Genomic DNA, 16,999 nt, shown 5'->3' on the forward strand with positions numbered 1-16,999 from the left:
GGGCCTCGCTGTCTGTCTGGCCCACAGGGAGCCGAGGGCGAGGCCGAGCCCTGTCGGGCAGGAGGGGCGGGCAGGGTGCTCAGGGGCCCCGAAGGGTCTGGGCTGATGAGAAGGGTCTCCCGCTCTCCCAGGGAAACGGGAGCGAGGAGTGGGCTTCCATGAAAACTGGCAGATTGGAGAGAGGTCGGAGACCGCCACCCGATCTTGGGCAAGGATAAGGGAAGCTGGGGAGACAACAGTCTCTGGCAGAACCTTCGACAACCCTCAGGCTGACCCAGAAAAGGTGAAAGAAAGGAAGTGATGGTGGTGGCCACCTTTGTATCAAATTTTGTGCTAGCAATCCAAAATTGGTATTTTACAGATGATGAAATTGGAGGGTAATTTTCCATAGAGGGCAACTTCCCCAAAAACAGCGATGCAGCGGATGCCAGCAGGCACCCCCTACCAAAGGCTAGAATAATCCTGCATGGTTCTCCTCCTACCTCACCCTGCCTGGCCTCTGGGTGGTGTTTCAGCTGACGTAAGGAGGAGCCCAAATCTGCTTCTTGTACCCTCCCTTTCGCGTTGGGGAGTACACCTCCCAGGGTGATGAACCACATCTGTGTTCAGAGTGTGTCCTTGGTTAGTGTCAGGTAGCCCTGCCCCAGCACTGGCACTTAGGTGGGCTGCCCATCTGTTACTTGCTTGGCAATCTAAATTGTGGGGACATTCTCTACACATTTTGATGGCGTTTTTGTTTCTACCTGTCCAGAATATTTTCTTTGCTTCTAACCTGAGCCTCTGCTCTCCACCTACCAACCCTCTAGTAGACAAGGAGGTTTGGGAAGACATGTCAGCCAGAAGAAAGAGCGAGGGAAGAAAGACAAGAAGGACCTGAGATAGAGTTTCGGTTTTCCTTTTTTTCTCTCTCTCTTTATTAAGCCCAACCTGCCTTCTACAACGGAGAAGTTTTGGTTTTCTAAGAGCTGATGGACTTAGAAGCATTTGGATGAACAGCTCTGCTTAACAACTGAAATATCCCTATTATCTTCTAAAGGTGGAGCACTGGTTTGAGCCCTGGGAAGGCTTAAAGGCAACCAGCTCTCCCGAGTTGATTTATCAGCAGAAAACTGATGGAATGTAGATGTAGCTCCTGACTTTAAGAGACCACAATGGAAGGGAGGTTATTTTCTATCATTTGAGGTCATGTGAAAGAGAGGAGGAAAAGGGAAAGAGTTCGTGTAGCCAGACTTCGTTACTTCACTTACCCTAACTTCACCTTGATCATAGTTTCAGCCTCTCTGAAGACTTACAAATCTGGTAGACCCGAGAGCAGGGCCTATGGGAAGGTCTAGCATGAAACAGTGTGGGCGAGCAGGAGGTACTGGAGAGAAGGCCACACTGTGGTTGAAAAAAAAAAAAAACCCTAAAAGACAAAACACTCATGAATGATAGTAATTTTAAAAAGACATACCAGCCAGGCACAGTGGCTCACTCCTGTAATCCCAGCACTTTGGGAGGCCAAGGTGGGAGGACTGCTTGAGCCCAGGTGATCAAGACTGCAGTGAGCAGTGATCACACCACACCACACTCAAGCAGAGGGAGACTCTGTCTCAAAAAATAAAAATAAATAAATAAAAATAAAGGACATACAGTTGATTGTATTTCACTCTTGCATCTTCTGTCTTCATCTAGCCTCTCGTCAACACTAAAACCTTGCTTTGGGCTTTCACTCCTTTGTAAGCATAGACTCCAAACCTTGGCTAAATAATGTCCTGCTCTGGGCTTCAGATCTTGCACCTGTAAAATGAGAGGGTTGATGTTCTTGATGAAACTCAATATGGTAAGAACACTAAATTGAAAAGCTGTCACATTAGACTCAGAGTCAAATACTTCCCAAAGACAGAACCAGTCTCTCAGGTTCTTCTGGCCTGAACCCTGAGGAAGTAGAGAAAGAGGAGCAAACTCAAATCTGCCATGAGGAATTCCCAGTTGATAAAAACAAGATATTCTGAACCTAGACTAGACACAAGGGTAGGCAAAGGTTGAACTTCGATAAGGTGGGAATGGCCTGGGATGCCGGAAGGGAGCTCAGCTCAGTCAGCCTGAAGCCAGTCCTTGAGTCTTGGGAAGTTATTGAGACCAAGATAAAGAGGGAGAAATTTGCACTAAAATGAAAGAATTCCTTGCAACACTTTTTGCTTTTTCTGCAAGCAGTTGGATGTAATCTTCTGAGTAATAAGTAATAGCTAATGTGTCAAATAGTGAAATGTGTCAAATATCAAGCGCCTATTATGGACCAGAGACAGGGATATAAGAAAGTGATTATCAGCGGGGTGCAGTGGCTCACGCCTGTAATCCCAGCACTTTGGGAGGCCCAGGCAGGTGGATCTCCTGAGGTCGGGAGTTCGAGACCAGCCTGACCAACATGGAGAAACCCCGTCTCTACTAAAAATACAAAATTAGCCGGGTGTGGTGGTGCATGCCTGTAATCCCAGCTACTCAGGAGGCTGAGGCAGGAGAATCGCTTGAACCTGGGAGGCAGAGGTTGCCGTGAGCCGAGATCGCGCCATTGCACTCCAACTTGGGCAACAAGAGCAAAACTCTGTCTCAAAAATAAAAAAGACAAAGTGATTCTCTCTCCCTTTATGGAGCCAACATTCTACCGATGTCATCTCCCTTCATCTATTCAACACTTCAAGCAGGTTATTAGCATCTCTGTTTTAGAAATAAGGAAACAAGGCTCAAAAGAGATTGGTAGGTAGCAATATTACTGAAACCCAGGTGTCCTGCCTCTGAATCCTAACCTCACTCAGGCTGCTGCTTTACAACGTTCCTGATAAGCCACTCTCACATCTGTGCCTCCCCCACTTCCTGCTGATCCTCTCTCAGGAACAGAGCTCAGAAGTAGAAACACTTTTTGTTCAGGCATCCTCTGAAAAGCTGGGAGTGGAGGTCTGGTGACCATTAAACACAATAGGGATGAAACATTCTTGGTCTGTTTTCCATTTCCCGCCCAAACTCAACATGGGACTGAATTTAAGCTGGCTTTATTGTGTGTGTGTGTGTGTGTGTGTGTGTGTGTGTGTGTGTGTGTGTGTGTGTGTGTGTGTGTGTGTTTAGTATGATACATCTTCTCATTTCCAACTATAGTACTGCTTTCACCATCTGTTTGTGATTTCTCTGTGGCAAACCTCTCAGATCCCCCTGAGAAGGGGCGTTGTTTACCACTCCTTTGTTGGTCTTCTCCTCTGTTGACATCTACTCAGCTTAAATCCCAGAGGGTTAAATTCCACAAATATTTACAGAAAAACTCCTTTGTTCAGGGTACTGGGCTGGACCCAGCAGGGAATTTAGGGGTAAGAGACATTCTTGCTTTGCCAAAAGCTTAAGATCTAGTTAAAAAAAAAAAAAAAAAAAAAAGAATAATGATAATAAAATAACTGACCTGAGAGATGCAGGTCTATTCAGAGGACAAAAGGATTGGGGAGAATCGAGAGGTTTTATAGTGGAGGCTGAATTTGAAATAGGAATTATGGGAGATTAGTAGTTTTTCAGACAAGTGATCAGAGAGCATTCTAGCTGAGAAGTGCCAGCATAAGCAAGGCATGGAGACTGGAGTGAGAACTACAGCTCAGCTGGAACACAGGGAGTGGTCAGAGAAAAGGCTGGAAAAAGTATATTAGGACCTTTTAAGGAAAGCTTACTTTATCATATATCCTAAAAATAAAGATTTCCGGCCAAGCGCCATGGCTCATGCCTGTAATCCCAACACTTTGGGAGGGCGAGGTGGGTAGATCACCTGAGGTCAGGAGTTCGAGACCAGGCTGGCCAATGTGGCGAAATCCCATCTCTACCAAAAAATACAAAAATTAGCCTAGTGGCGCACACCTGCAGTCCTGGCTGCTTGGAGGCTGAGGCAGGAGAATCACTTGAATCTGGGAGCTGGAGGTTGCAGTGAGCTGAGATTGTGCCACTGCATTCCAGCCTGGGCAATAGAGCTAGACTCTGTCTCGAAAGTAAGAAAGAAAGAGAGAGAGAAAAGGAAGGAAGGAAGGAGAGAGAGAAAGATTTCCTACATAACCACAAAAATTTACTGCACCTAAGAAAAAATTTTAGCAAAATTTTATATCAAATATGCAGGCCCTATGCAAATTACCCCAATTGAGGGAATTAACTAAAATATAATAAATGATTATGGGAGAGGCAATGATGAGGAACTATAGCCACCAAAGATATATGTAGTAATTTTTTTTAAAGCTCTATTTCCACCCCAACCCTGATCTACAGAAAAGTTATAAATAATCAATGAACACTGGAATATTTTTCATGCAGATTCACCAAGTGTTAACGTTTTGCCACATTTACTTTCTTGCCTTGCTCTTGCTCTTTCTCCTTAAATATCTATATTCTAATTTAGCTGCCAGGCCAGATAAATTGGGACAGAATTCTCAAAGCAGGATTTTAGGGATTAGCATTATATGGGTTTTCATTAGGAAGTGATCCAAAAGTAGAATTTATTCATTGTTTCAACAAACATCTGTTTAGCATCTGTACACCCTGTCCCCTCAAGGGTTTTCGTTGGGAAGAACACCCATGACACAGTATAAGTGCCCTAACATGTACCTGTTGCTTATGGCAACAAATTACTTTGGCTCCAGAGTACTGGGGTATGTTTCAGGGTGGTAACACCTTTTCACTTTCAGAGTTGGAAGGTGAGGAAGTTTCTCTCAGTACCCCCCAACCCCCGACCCCACACTCTCCAAGCCTTTTGGCCTTGAGCCTTTTGGGGATTGGGGAGATTGGTCTGCCCCAGTCATCCCTTACACTGACTCTAGACTGAGTTTTCTCTTTTCTGTTTTTTCTGTCCTCTCCACCTAAGAACCAAATTAGGGACAAAGGAAGGGAGGGGTAGCAGAAAGGAAGTTAAGAGCTGCACTTACCACTAACAAGGTGGTTTTGCAACTTTCTGGTAGAGAACAGTGTTTTGTTAGCAGAGAAGGGTGGAGCCAGGGAGGATGGCAGACTGCACATCCAGGGCTGGGTGGCAAGTGAGGTGCAGTTAGAGATGGACAAAAACAGATATGGCCAAACCAAACAGATATGGCCAAACCAAAAATATAAGCATTTACAGGCAAGGGAGCAAAACTAAACATAATGACAGTGAGTACCTATTGAGTGCTCTTTGTAGGGCAGCTCTGAGAAAGCAATTTACATGCAAAATATCATTTAATCCTCCTGACAAGGAGATAAATATTATCTAATGGGGGAAAGGGAGTTCTGTAAACCGAGGCTCAAAAGTTTTAATGACTTGCCTGAAGACTTACAGTCAGTAAGTAGAAAGGCCGAGATAGGAGCCCATATCTGTCTAACTCCAGAGTGCTTGATCTTATCCACTACAGCAAGAGCTCCAGGAATGAGACACACCCCCTGGATTAAGAATGGAGATACTGGTGGCCCGGTGGCTCACGCCTGTAATTCCAGCACTGGGAGGCTGAGGTGGGCAGATCACCTGAGGTCAGGAATTCAAGACCAGCCTGGCCAACATGGCGAAACCGTGTCTCTACTAAAAATACAAAAATTCGCCGGGCGTGGTGGTGGGCACCTGTAATCCCAGCTACTTGGGAGGCTGAGGCAGAAGAATCACTTGAGCCGGTGAGGCAGAGGTTGCAGTGAGCTGAGATGGCATCACTGCACTCCAGCCTGGGCGACAGAGCAAGACTTGTCTCAAAAAAAAAAAAAAAAAGAATGGAGATATGAATCAGAGTCTCTCCACAGAACCTGCCACACTCCCCAGATCTGGACACTCTTGCATGGCATTCAAAGCCCTTCATAATGAAATTCCAGTCTCCCTTTCTAGCTTCATTCCCCACCACTCCCCATAACAGCCATGCTGAACCAGCTAGTGAAGCTGTGTACTCCTACGATTTTCCTGATGCTGTTGTCTCTAACTGGAATCCTCTTTCTGCTGTCACCCTTTATACTCTATTTCTTTTTTCTTTTTCTTTTTTTTTTTTTTTCTTGAGACGGAGTCTCGCTCTTTCGCCTAGGCCAGACTGCAGTGGCGCTATCTCGGGTCACTGCAAGCTCCGCCTCCCGGGTTCATGCCATTCTCCTGCCTCAGCCTCCTGAGTAGCTGGGATTACAGGCACCCACCACCGCGCCCGGGAAATTTTTTGTGTTTTTAGTAGAGACGGGGTTTCATCGTGTTAGCCAAGATGGTCTCGATCTCCTGACCTCGTGATACACCCGCCTCTGCCTCCCAAAGTGCTGGGATTACAGGCGTGAGCCACCGCTCCTGGCCTTTTTTTTTCTTTTTTAATTTAATTTAATTTAATTTAATTTTTGTTTTGTTTTTTGAGACAGAGTTTCGCTCTGTTGCCCAGGCTGGAGTGCAATGGCGCAATCTTGGCTCACTGCAACCCTTTAACCAATTCTCCTGCGTCAGCCTCCCAAGTAGCTGGGATTGCAGGTGTGCACCACCACACCCAGCTAATTTTTTTTGTATTTAGTAGAGATGGGGTTTCACCATGTTGGTCAGGCTGGTCTCAAACTCCTGACCTCAGATGATCCACCCGCCTTGGCCTCCAAAAGTGTTGGGATTATAGGCGTGAGCCGCTGCGCCTAGCCCCTATACTCTATTTCAGTCTAGAAAATCCTACTCCAAGGCTCCACTCATTCAGTCCTATATCCTCTCCTAGATCAGTCTTACTCTCCTTCCTGTTACAATTATTAAATATCTAGTTCCTGGATACTGAGAAATCCAAATGAACAAAGCAAGTACCTAAACCTTAAGGAGCCTATAGTTTAGGAGAATAAACAAATAGAAATAATAAAACAGGCCGGGCACAGTGGCTCACACCTGTAATCCCAGCACTTTGGGAGGCTGAGGCGGGTGGATCACCTGAGGTCGGGAATTCGAGACCAGCCTGACCAACATGGAGAAACCCTATCTCTACTAAAAATACAAAATTAGCCAGGCGTGGTGGCACATGCCTGTAATCCCAGCTACTCAGGAGGCTGGGGCAGAAGAATTGCTTGAACCTAGGAGGTGGAAGTTGTGGTGAGCTGAGATCACGCCATTGTACTCCAGCCTGGGCAACAAGAGTGAAACTCTGTCTCAAAATAATAATAATAATAATAATAATATAATAGTAGTAGTAATAAAACAACAATTGGACTGTATACAAGATACAGAAGTTGCAAGCACTTGGGAGGGAGTGAATAATCGATCAATGGGATGAAGTGGATGTGGTTAAGTATCACAAAAGATACGGAGTTGAACTGGGTTTTGTAAGATACTTGCCTGGCAGACAAGGTGAGGAAAGGCATTCTAGAAAGAGGGACCAGCATCTATGACAAGCAACAGTGTGGGTTATTTGGGAAACTAAAAAAGTATTAGGAAAGGAGACCTGCAGAGAGGAGGAGTATGAGAAGTGAAGCTTAATGTAGCCTTGGGACCTGCATGCATGCTACAATTTGAACTATTACTTAAAGATACATATTGGACTTTTTTTTTCTTTTTTTTTTTTGAGACAATTTCCCTCTGTCACCCAGGCTGGAGTGCAGTGGCACAATCTTGGCTCACTGCAACCTCTGCTTCCCAGGCTCAAGTGATTCTCATGCCTCAGCCTCCCGAGTAGCTGGGATTACATGCGTCTGCCACCACTCCCGGCTAATTTTTTTTTTTTTTGTATTTTTAGTAGAGACGGGGTTTTACCCTGTTAGCCAGGTTGGTCTCGAACTCCTGACCTCAAGTGATCCGCCTGCCTCGGCCTCCCAAGGCCAGGCGCATGAGCCACCGCGCCTAGCCCATATTGGGCATTTAATAAAAATTTGTTGAACAGTTGAATGGGGAACCATTAGAAGATTTTAAGGAGCAGCAGCATAGTAGACCTATTGCGGCAGGCCAGGTAATAAACAGTGAGGGCCTAGACTAAGGCTGTGGCAGTGAGACCAGGGGAATAAGATGGTTTCTAGAGATGGACATGGCGAGGGATTCAATGAAGAGGATGAAGAAGTTGAAGGCAACTCCCGAGATTCTAACTTGGACTTCGCAGGATGATGGTATCTCCTTCCAAGATGGGGGTTATAGGCAGAAGACTCAGGGCTTTCTTACTACATGTAATTGCCTGTTTATAAGTGAGTGTCCTATGAGAACAGAGACTGGGTCTTATTCATCCACATGTCTTTTGCATTAGCACTGACATCAGTATGACGGTTTGGCTCTCAGGTTTTCTAGTTGAGAGGTGATAGACATGGATAGCATTCAGGTCTAGCTGAGTTTCAAATGCATTATATCGGGGCCTCTCAAAGTTTTCCACAAAAGCCCCCATGAGAGAAGTGTCCCTGCCCAACCTCTCTAACCTCATCTATCTAGAGGAACCTATGGCTATAGCTGAAAACAGTCTCTCAAGTAAAAAATGTCTTCAAGGCTCACATTTTACTTAAAAGCCATGCACAGTTTACAGTTTTCTCAACAATACTTGTTTTAATATAATGCTTTCCTCCTTCCTTCTCAAAAACCCACTTTAAATATTAATAACAGGCCGGGCGCAGTGGCTCACGCCTGTAATCCCAGCACTTTGGGAGGCCGAGGCGGGCGGATCACGAGGTCAGTAGATAGAGATTATCTTGGCTAACAAGGTGAAACCCCGTTTCTACTAAAAATACAAAAAAACTTAGCCGGGCATGGTGGCGGGCGCCTGTAGTCCCAAGCTAATCGGGAGGCTGAGGCAGGAGAATGGCGTGAACCCGGGAGGCGGAGCTTGCAGTGAGTCGAGATAGTGCCACTGCACTCCAGCCTGGGCGACAGAGCGAGACTCCCTCTCAAAAAAAAAAAAAATAATAATAATAATAACAATGCCAGCCAGCCTAATGGCTCATGCCTATAATTGCAGAACTCTGGGAGGCTGAGGCAGCAGGATCACTTGAGCCCAGGAGTTCAGCCAGCCTGAGCAACATAGTGAGACCCTGTCTCTACAGAAAATTTTTAAAAATTAGTGAGGTGTGGTGGTGTGAGCATGTGGTCCCAGCTACTGGGGAGGCTGAGGTGGGAGGATTGCTTGAGCCCAGAGGTTGAGGCTGTAGTAAGTTGTGATTGCACCACTGTACTACAGCCAGGGCAACAGAGCAAGACCCTGTCTCAAATAAAATAATGACAATAATAACAATGACATTCAGAAAGATATACCTTATTTCTTTCTTTCTTTTTTTTTTTTTTTTTGAGACAGAGTTTCGCTCTTGTTGTCCAGGCTGGAGTACAATGGCGCGATTTTGCCTCACTGCAACCTCTGCCTGCTGGGTTCAAGCGATTCTCCTGCCTCAGCCTCCCCAGTATCTGGGATTACAGGAATGCACCACCATGCCCAGCTAATTTTGTATTTTTAGTAGAGATGGGGTTTATCCATGCTGGTCAGCCTGGCCTCGAACTCCCGACTTAAGGTGATCCGCCTGCCTTGGCCTTCCAAAGTGCTGGGATTACAGGCGTGAGCCACCACACCCGGCCAGATATACCTTATTTCTTCTGAGCTTTATATTAATATATATCCTCTAGCTCACTACTACGTATCCCCTAGAGCTACACCTAATTTGAAAAGAACTACAAAACAGGATTGTTTTTTCAGCAGTTTGTTGTATTCCTAATTCTTTTGGTCCAGTAAGAGTACAGCCCTTCAAGGCCAGGCATGTTGGCTCACGCCTGTAATCCCAGCACTTTGCGAGGCCAAGGCGGGTGGATCATTTGTGGTCAGGAGTTCGAGATCAGCCTGGCCAACATGGTGAAACCCCGTCTCTACTAAAAATACAAAAATTAGCTGGGCGTGGTGGTACACGCCTGTAATCCCAGCTACTCAGGAGGCTGAGGCAGGAGAATTGCTTGAACCTGGGAGGCGGAGGTTGCAGTGAGCCGAGATCGTGCCATTGCACTCCAGCCTGGGCAACAGAGTGAGACTCCATCTCAAAAATAAATAAATAAATAAATAAATAAATAAAATACATAAATAAATAAATGGGTACAGCCCTTGAGTTGTAAGTCAGATTCTTGACTGAAGCCAGGGTCATATGAGGCCAACATGTAAGAGAGACTTGACTATAACCTTACGGGCCTTTCTGACTTATATCCCTAGGTGCTGCAGAAATTGGGGAAAGCTGTAGAAACCAAAGATGAACGATTTGAACAAAGCGCTAACAACTTCTACCAACAACAGGTAATCTGGAGGGTAGGGGAGGGAAGCTTGGAAGAAGAAAGGAGACAGGAGGGCTGAGTGGCAGAAGAACAATAAGTTCTGCAAACTGGCAAACATCTCCACCAAGCCACCCTCCCCCTAGGGTTAAGGGCTACAGGGTGACCTGTTGCTTATCCTTCCTCGGTGAACTAAAGGAATTTACCAGCCAGGCGCAGTGGATCACCCCTATAATCCCAACACTTTGGGAGGGCGAGGCGGGTGGATCACCTGAGGTCAGGAGTTTGAGACCATCCTGGCCAACATGGTGAAACCCCGTCTGTACTAAAAATACAAAAAAATTAGCTGGGCATGGTAGTGTGCACCTGTAATCCCAGCTACTCGGCAGGCTGAGGCAGGAGAATCACTTGAACCAGGGAGGCAGAGGTTGCAGTGAACAGAGATCTTGCCATTGTACTCCAGCCTGGGTGACAAGAGTGAAACTCCATCTCAAAAAAAAAGTAAAAATAAAAATAAAGGAATTTACCTTTTTTCTTGCTGCTGACTGTCATTTTGGGAACAGAGAAATCTCCCTCCCTCCCTGCCTGCCTGCCTGCCTGCCTGTCTGCCTGCCTGCCTGCCTGCCTTCCTTCCTTCCTTCCTTCCTTCCTTCCTTCCTTCCTTCCTTCTTTCCTTCCTCTCACTGCAACCTCAACCTTCCAGGTTCAGGCAGTTCTCCTGCCTCAGCCTCCCGAGTAGCTGAGATTACAGGTGTGTGCCACCATGCTATGCTAATTTTTTCTTTTTATTTTTAGTACAGACGGGGTTTCACCATGTTGGCCAGGCTGGTCTCAAACTCCCGACCTCAGATGATCCACCCACCTTGGCCTCCCAAAGTGCTGGGATTACAGGCATGAGCCACTGCACCTGGCCCACAAATTCTTTACTATATAAATATCAGTTGAATTATATAGAAAATAATTTTTAAAATTATATTAATGGGTTATTAGCTATCATCTAATTCAGTAGCTGAGTGTATATCAGAATCATTTGGGAAATATTTTTAAATGCAAGGTCTCTGGGAGTAGGGCCTGGGAATCTTACTTTTGAACTTTTTGTTGTTGTTATTGGTTTACCATCTTAGATCTGATGAACTTTTTTTAATGGAATATTTCAAATATGTACAAAGGCAGATAAACTTGTAAAATGAATTCACATGTACTCATCACTCAGCTTCCATAATTTATCCACTCATGGGCAATCATGTTTCACTGTGTCCCCACTCACTTTCTCCTATCCTTGATTATTATGAAACAAATTCTAGATATATCATTTCATTCGGCAACCTAAGTAACGAACAGAGGGAGGCTGTCTAAGAGGAAAAGATATTTATGCGGGAATAGAGCATTAACAATGGGAATATGTGTACCATAGTAAACTATGAGATATTCAGGGAGGTAAAGGAAGACACATGTTTTCAAAGGAAAAAATGAGAAGGATTACATGATTCTTTGAAAATCATTATCATTGGCTACAAAGATCAATAATAAGGGTGACACCAGTCCAAGGTTGAACAGGCAGTTGCTGGGCAGAAGTCCTTGCAGAAATATTTTTTGTATAAGGTTGTGATGGCCTTTGTGCAAGGTTGTGGTTTTCACAGGATCTTTTGTGATAATTCTTATCAGGCAAATAAGCATGATCTCTTTTCATAGCCTTCCCTGGCTCTATTATCAGAGATTTTTTTTTAACACTAGTGACTCCATTTTGATTCTAACAACATTTACACATCTATAAAAATTTCATTATCAGGCTGGGTGCAGTGGCTCACGCCTGTAATCCCAGCACTTTGGGAGGCCGAGGCGGGCAGATCACCTGAGGTCAGGAGTTTGAGACCAGCCTGGCCAACATGGTAAAACCCCATCTCTACTAAAAATACAAAAATTAGCTGGGCGTGATAGCACACGCCTGTAATCCCAGCTACTCAGGAGGCTGAAGCAGGAGAATTGCTTGAACGTGGGAGGCGGAAGTTGCAGTGAGCCAAGATCGCACCACTGCACTCCAGCCTGGGTGACAGAGTGATACTCTGTCTCAAAAAGAAAAAAAAAAAATTCATTATCAATCTCTAAAAATAGAACTCTTTTAAAATGTAACCACAATACCATTATCACACCTCAAAATATTTTTCTATACAACATTTACTTGGCCAGGCATGGTGGCTTATGGCTGTAATACTAGCACTTTGAGAGGCCAAAGCAGGAGGATCAATTGAGCCTAGGAATTCAAGACCAGCCTGGGCAACATAGCAAGATCCTGTCTCTACAAAAAAATACAAAAATTAGCCAGGTGTGGTAGCACATGCTTGTAGTCCCAGCTACCTGGGAGGCTGAGGTAGGAGAATTGCTTGACCCCAGGAATTCCAGGCTGCAGTGAGCTATGATCATACCAGTGCATGCCAGCCTAGGCAGCAGAGCAAGACCTGGTCTCAAAAATGAATAAATAAATAAGTATAAATAAAATATGTACTCATTACAACAAATCAGAAAGTACATGGTTGGGTGCAGTGGCTCACACCTCCCAGTGGGAGGCCGAGGTGGGAGGGTTGCTAAGACTAGGAGTTTGAGACAAACCCGGCAACACAGGAGACCTTAACTCTACAAATAATAAGAAAAATTAGCTGGGCATGGTGGTGCACGTCTGTGGTCCCAGCTACTGAGCAGTGAGCTGTGATTGTGCCACTGCACTCCAGCCTAAGCAACAGAGCAAGACCCTGTCTCAAAAGAAAAAAAAAAAAAAAGCCCCTACATAAAGAAAAAAGAAAGAAATGAATTTAAAAATTAATAATAGGCCCAACATGGTGGCTCACACCTATAATCCCAGCACTTTGGGAGGCCAAAGTGCTGAGGTCAGAAGTTTGCAACCAGCCTGGGCAACATGGCAAAACCCCATCTCTACAAAAAATACAAAAATTAGCTGGTCATGGTGGTATGCTCCTGTATTCTCAGCTACTTGAGAGGCTGAGGCAAGAGGACTGCCTGAGTCTCAGAGGTCGAGGCTACAGTGAGCTTTGTTTGTGCCACTGCACTCCAGTCTGGGTGACAAAGTGAGATCCTATCTCAAAAAAAAGGAAAAGAAAACAATATAAACAAAACGATTATGATTTTACATCTTCCTAAACTACAACAATGTTATTTTATATCTTTACAATTACTTTGCTATGTATGTGTATGATATCTAAGTATATCCACAATAAATAAATGTGAGATTTACTAAAGTGAGATTCTTCCATGCATATGATTTTGCAACTTGCCTTTTTCACTTACCAGTGTCATACAAATCTTTTCAGATATTTCAGATTAAATATTTCACTAAAATTTAAGTTTTAGTGCTATCTTTTAAAAAAAACTGGAATCATTTCTTAATATCACAAAATATCCTGTCAGTGTCCAAATTCCCCTGATTGTGTCTTCATGCTTTTTATGGTTTGTTTAAATCAGCAACTCACTGACATGTTTTAAGTTTATTAGATTTAAGGTCGTATCTCTTAGTCTATATTCTAATCCCTCCCTTCTTGTAGCTTATTTGTTAATGATACTAGGTTGTTTATCCTGCAGTTTCCTACAGTGTATATTTTGCTGATTGAATTCCCATGATATTGTCTAATATGTTCCTATGTCTTCCATATTTTCTATAAATGGATAGACTTAGAGGCTTGATGAGATTCAGGTTTTTGTTTTGATGGCAAGAATACTTAGTAGGTGTTATTGTATTCTTCCATCAGGAGACACATAAAATCTGGTTGTCTCCTTTTTTGTGTGATGTTAATAGTAAAGTAACAGCATATAAGTTGCAGGGCCAGGATTTAGACTTAAACTCAGCTTTTTTCACTGTGCCTCACTAGGAGGCCTCTCTGGGCCTCTTCTCAACTCTTCTTACTGTTCTATTTCCAACTCCAGGATGAAAAGAAGAAAAATCAGTAAGTTAACACCCACTGTGGAAGGTTTCTGATTCTTGGCCCATTCTGTCCCTTTGTCCTCTCTCTAAGAGCAGATGTGTAGGTAGAAAAGGTAAGAGAAGAAGAAGCGCCATCAGGAAGAACAAGATCTGATGGGACAATCCCCTCAGAATTCCCTGTGGAAGCCCACCATTTAAACATCACTTAAGCGGGGAAAATACGTTTGAGAAATGAAATGGAGTTAGGTTGGGAATAAGGAAAAGCTTCTAGCTGGGTGCAGCGGCTCATGTCTGTCATCCCAACGCTTTGGGAGGCTGAAGCGGAAGGGCCAGGGGTTCAAGACCAGCCTGGGCAACATAGTGAGACCTTGTCTCTTTAAAAAAAAAAAAATAAGGAAAAACTTCTTGACTGAGAGAATGATACACCTATAATAAGTGCTGATTGAACATGCTTTTGAAATTCTCTTTTTGGTAAATTCATTTAACAAACATTTTATGAGCACCTGCTGTGTGCCAGGAACTGTGTTTGGTGCTGAGACTTCAGCATGAATGAGACAACCTGCCTGCCCTCAAGGCTCTTAGTTTATGGAGGAAGACAGTGACAATACAGTCACATCTGACCTGGGGACCTGGGGTGGCAAAGACACACAGGAGGAAAAAGGACAAGGTCAAGGATTTTTTTTCTTTTTGTGAAGACGAGGTCTCACTATGTTGCCCAGGCTGGTCTCAAACTCCTAGGCTCAAGCAATCCTCCTGCCTCTGACTCCTTGAGTGCTGGGATTACAGGTGTGAGTGAAGTGTTCCAGAAGCTGAACTGGTTGGTCTTGTGCCCTATCCCTCACCCACAGTCAGCTTGCAGGTAAACTTTTTATTAATAGCTTATCTTATCAATACCAAACTTCCTAGCCTGATTTCAAAGTCTTGCCATTTGCCCACATTCCTGATCACATTTCTTTTCTTTTTTGTTTTTGTTGTTGTTTTGTATTTTTAGTAGAGACGGGGTTTCACCACGTTGGTCAGGCTGGTCTCAAACTCCTGACCTCAAGTGATCTACCCACCTCGGCTTCCCAAAGTGCTCGGATTACAGGCATGAGCCACTGCACCCAGCCCTGATCACATTTCTTCTATAGGTAATTTTTCTCTGAGGCTCTACTTGCTTCCTGCTTTTCCTTCTCTTCAGTGTATTACATAGGAAGGATTATTTTCCTCAAGCAACACTTTAACCTGTTATTTTTGGTAGTGACAGCTGCTTCCAATTCATTACCTTTAAAATCAAATCTAATAATCTAGCTTCGTATTTCCCTCCTAGATCTACATTAAACCAAGCACTTTCAACACTTGATCACTTCAACACTTGGGCATGCTATTTACACTTGTTTTGCTGAGTGTCTGAGCCAATTTTTCTCCAGAAAGTAGGGAACCCCAGGACAAGAACTTTCTCCATCCTCAGTACCCCAGTCTCTTAAGACCTAGCTCTGTCCTCCTGACTGCTCAGGACAAGCTTCTGGTGTGAGTGGTTCATTAACTGAGGGTTGGGACTGTTTGTATAATGGGTGGGAAGGACTGACTCAGACTCTTTATGGCAATGCCAAGAATTCGGCAAGGATTCAGAGAGCAGAAGTGATAAAGTCATAAGATTTAGAGCTAGAACTGGCCTTACCCTGCATTTATAGATGAAGAAATGGAAGGCAGAGAAGTGGAGTAACTTGCTAGTTGGTGGTAAATCCAAGTTTCTTGACTCCCAGACAAGCGAGAACCCAAGACTATGAGAGTCACATCTGTCAGGAAAGGAGAAAGATGTTGGGATTATTCAGCCTGGATATATTCCAGGGGAGGACAGATAGGTCAGAGAAAGAAAATGATACCTGTTGCTGACCTGTCTTCTCTCTCCTTCCCCACTCCATACCACTACCCCCACCAACACACACACATACTCACTCTCACACTCATACTTCATCTTCTCAAAAGAAAGAGCAAGAGCATAAAGGAGAACTTTGTAACTAAAAGGCTTCATTCTAAAACACAGACATGGAGCGGGGCTTTTGTGAGCTGCAGTGGAAAGCAGAAGGCATTCATTTTCTGGGCTGTGATAGAGTACCCCCTAGTTTTCAACACTGTGCCTTTATGCATGGTAGCCTTGATTACTGATCTGATTTTTCAGGTCATATGATAACTAATGGGAAAAAATTAGGAATTTTATTTGTACAAATTGTGCAAGGTAATTTTTTTTTTTTTTTTTGAGACGGAGTTTCTCTCTTGTCGCCCAGGCTGGAGTGCAGTGGTGTAATCCCAGCTCACTGCAACCTCTGTGCCCCCGGGTTCAAGCGATTCTCCTGCCTCAGCCTCCTAAGTAGCTGGGATTACAGGCGTATACTACCACACCCAGCTAATTTTTGTATTTTTAGTGGAGATGGGGTTTCACCATGTTGGCCAGGCTGGTCTCGAACTCCTGACCTCAGGTGATCTACCTGCCTCGGCCTCCCAAAGTGGTGGGATTATAGTGGGTGAGCCACCACTCCCAGCCTGTGCAAGGTAATTTAACAGTTTTTATTACTTTATTGTATTTATTTTTGAAATAAAATTTTCACGGTGAAGTAAAAAATTGAGTCCTTTTTTCTCCTTCAAGAAAGAATTTAAAAGTCTTGTTAATTTTTTTTTTTTTTTGAGTCAGAGTCTCACTCTGTCGCCCAGGCTAGAGTACAGTGGCGCGATCTCGGCTCACTGTAACCTCCACCTCCCGGGTTCAAGCCATTCTCCTGCCTCAGCCTCCCAAGTAGCTGGTATTACAGGCGTGTGCCACCACACCCAGCTAATTTTTGTATTTTTAGTAGAGACAGGGTTTCACCATGTTGGCCAGTCTGGTCTCGATCTCTTGACCTCACAATCTGCCCGCCTCAGCCTCCCGA

The 16,999-nt window shown here is 44.3% G+C and overlaps 1 protein-coding gene across 2 annotated transcripts in view; it reads left to right on the forward strand.

Annotated features, from left to right (window-relative positions):
* The window catches only part of BIN2 (bridging integrator 2), a 43,084-nt gene that overhangs the window by 205 nt on the left and 25,880 nt on the right, over positions 1 to 16,999 (forward strand). For both annotated transcript variants that reach the window (XM_055357200.2, XM_019039414.4), the window contains exon 2: positions 10,107 to 10,187. In XM_055357200.2, coding sequence (XP_055213175.1) covers positions 10,107 to 10,187 — 81 coding nt within the window. The remainder of the gene's footprint in view (positions 1 to 10,106; positions 10,188 to 16,999) is intronic.

Source organism: Gorilla gorilla, chromosome 10 (genome assembly GCF_029281585.2).
Source record: "Gorilla gorilla gorilla isolate KB3781 chromosome 10, NHGRI_mGorGor1-v2.1_pri, whole genome shotgun sequence".
NCBI classification, from domain to species: Eukaryota; Metazoa; Chordata; class Mammalia; order Primates; family Hominidae; genus Gorilla; species Gorilla gorilla.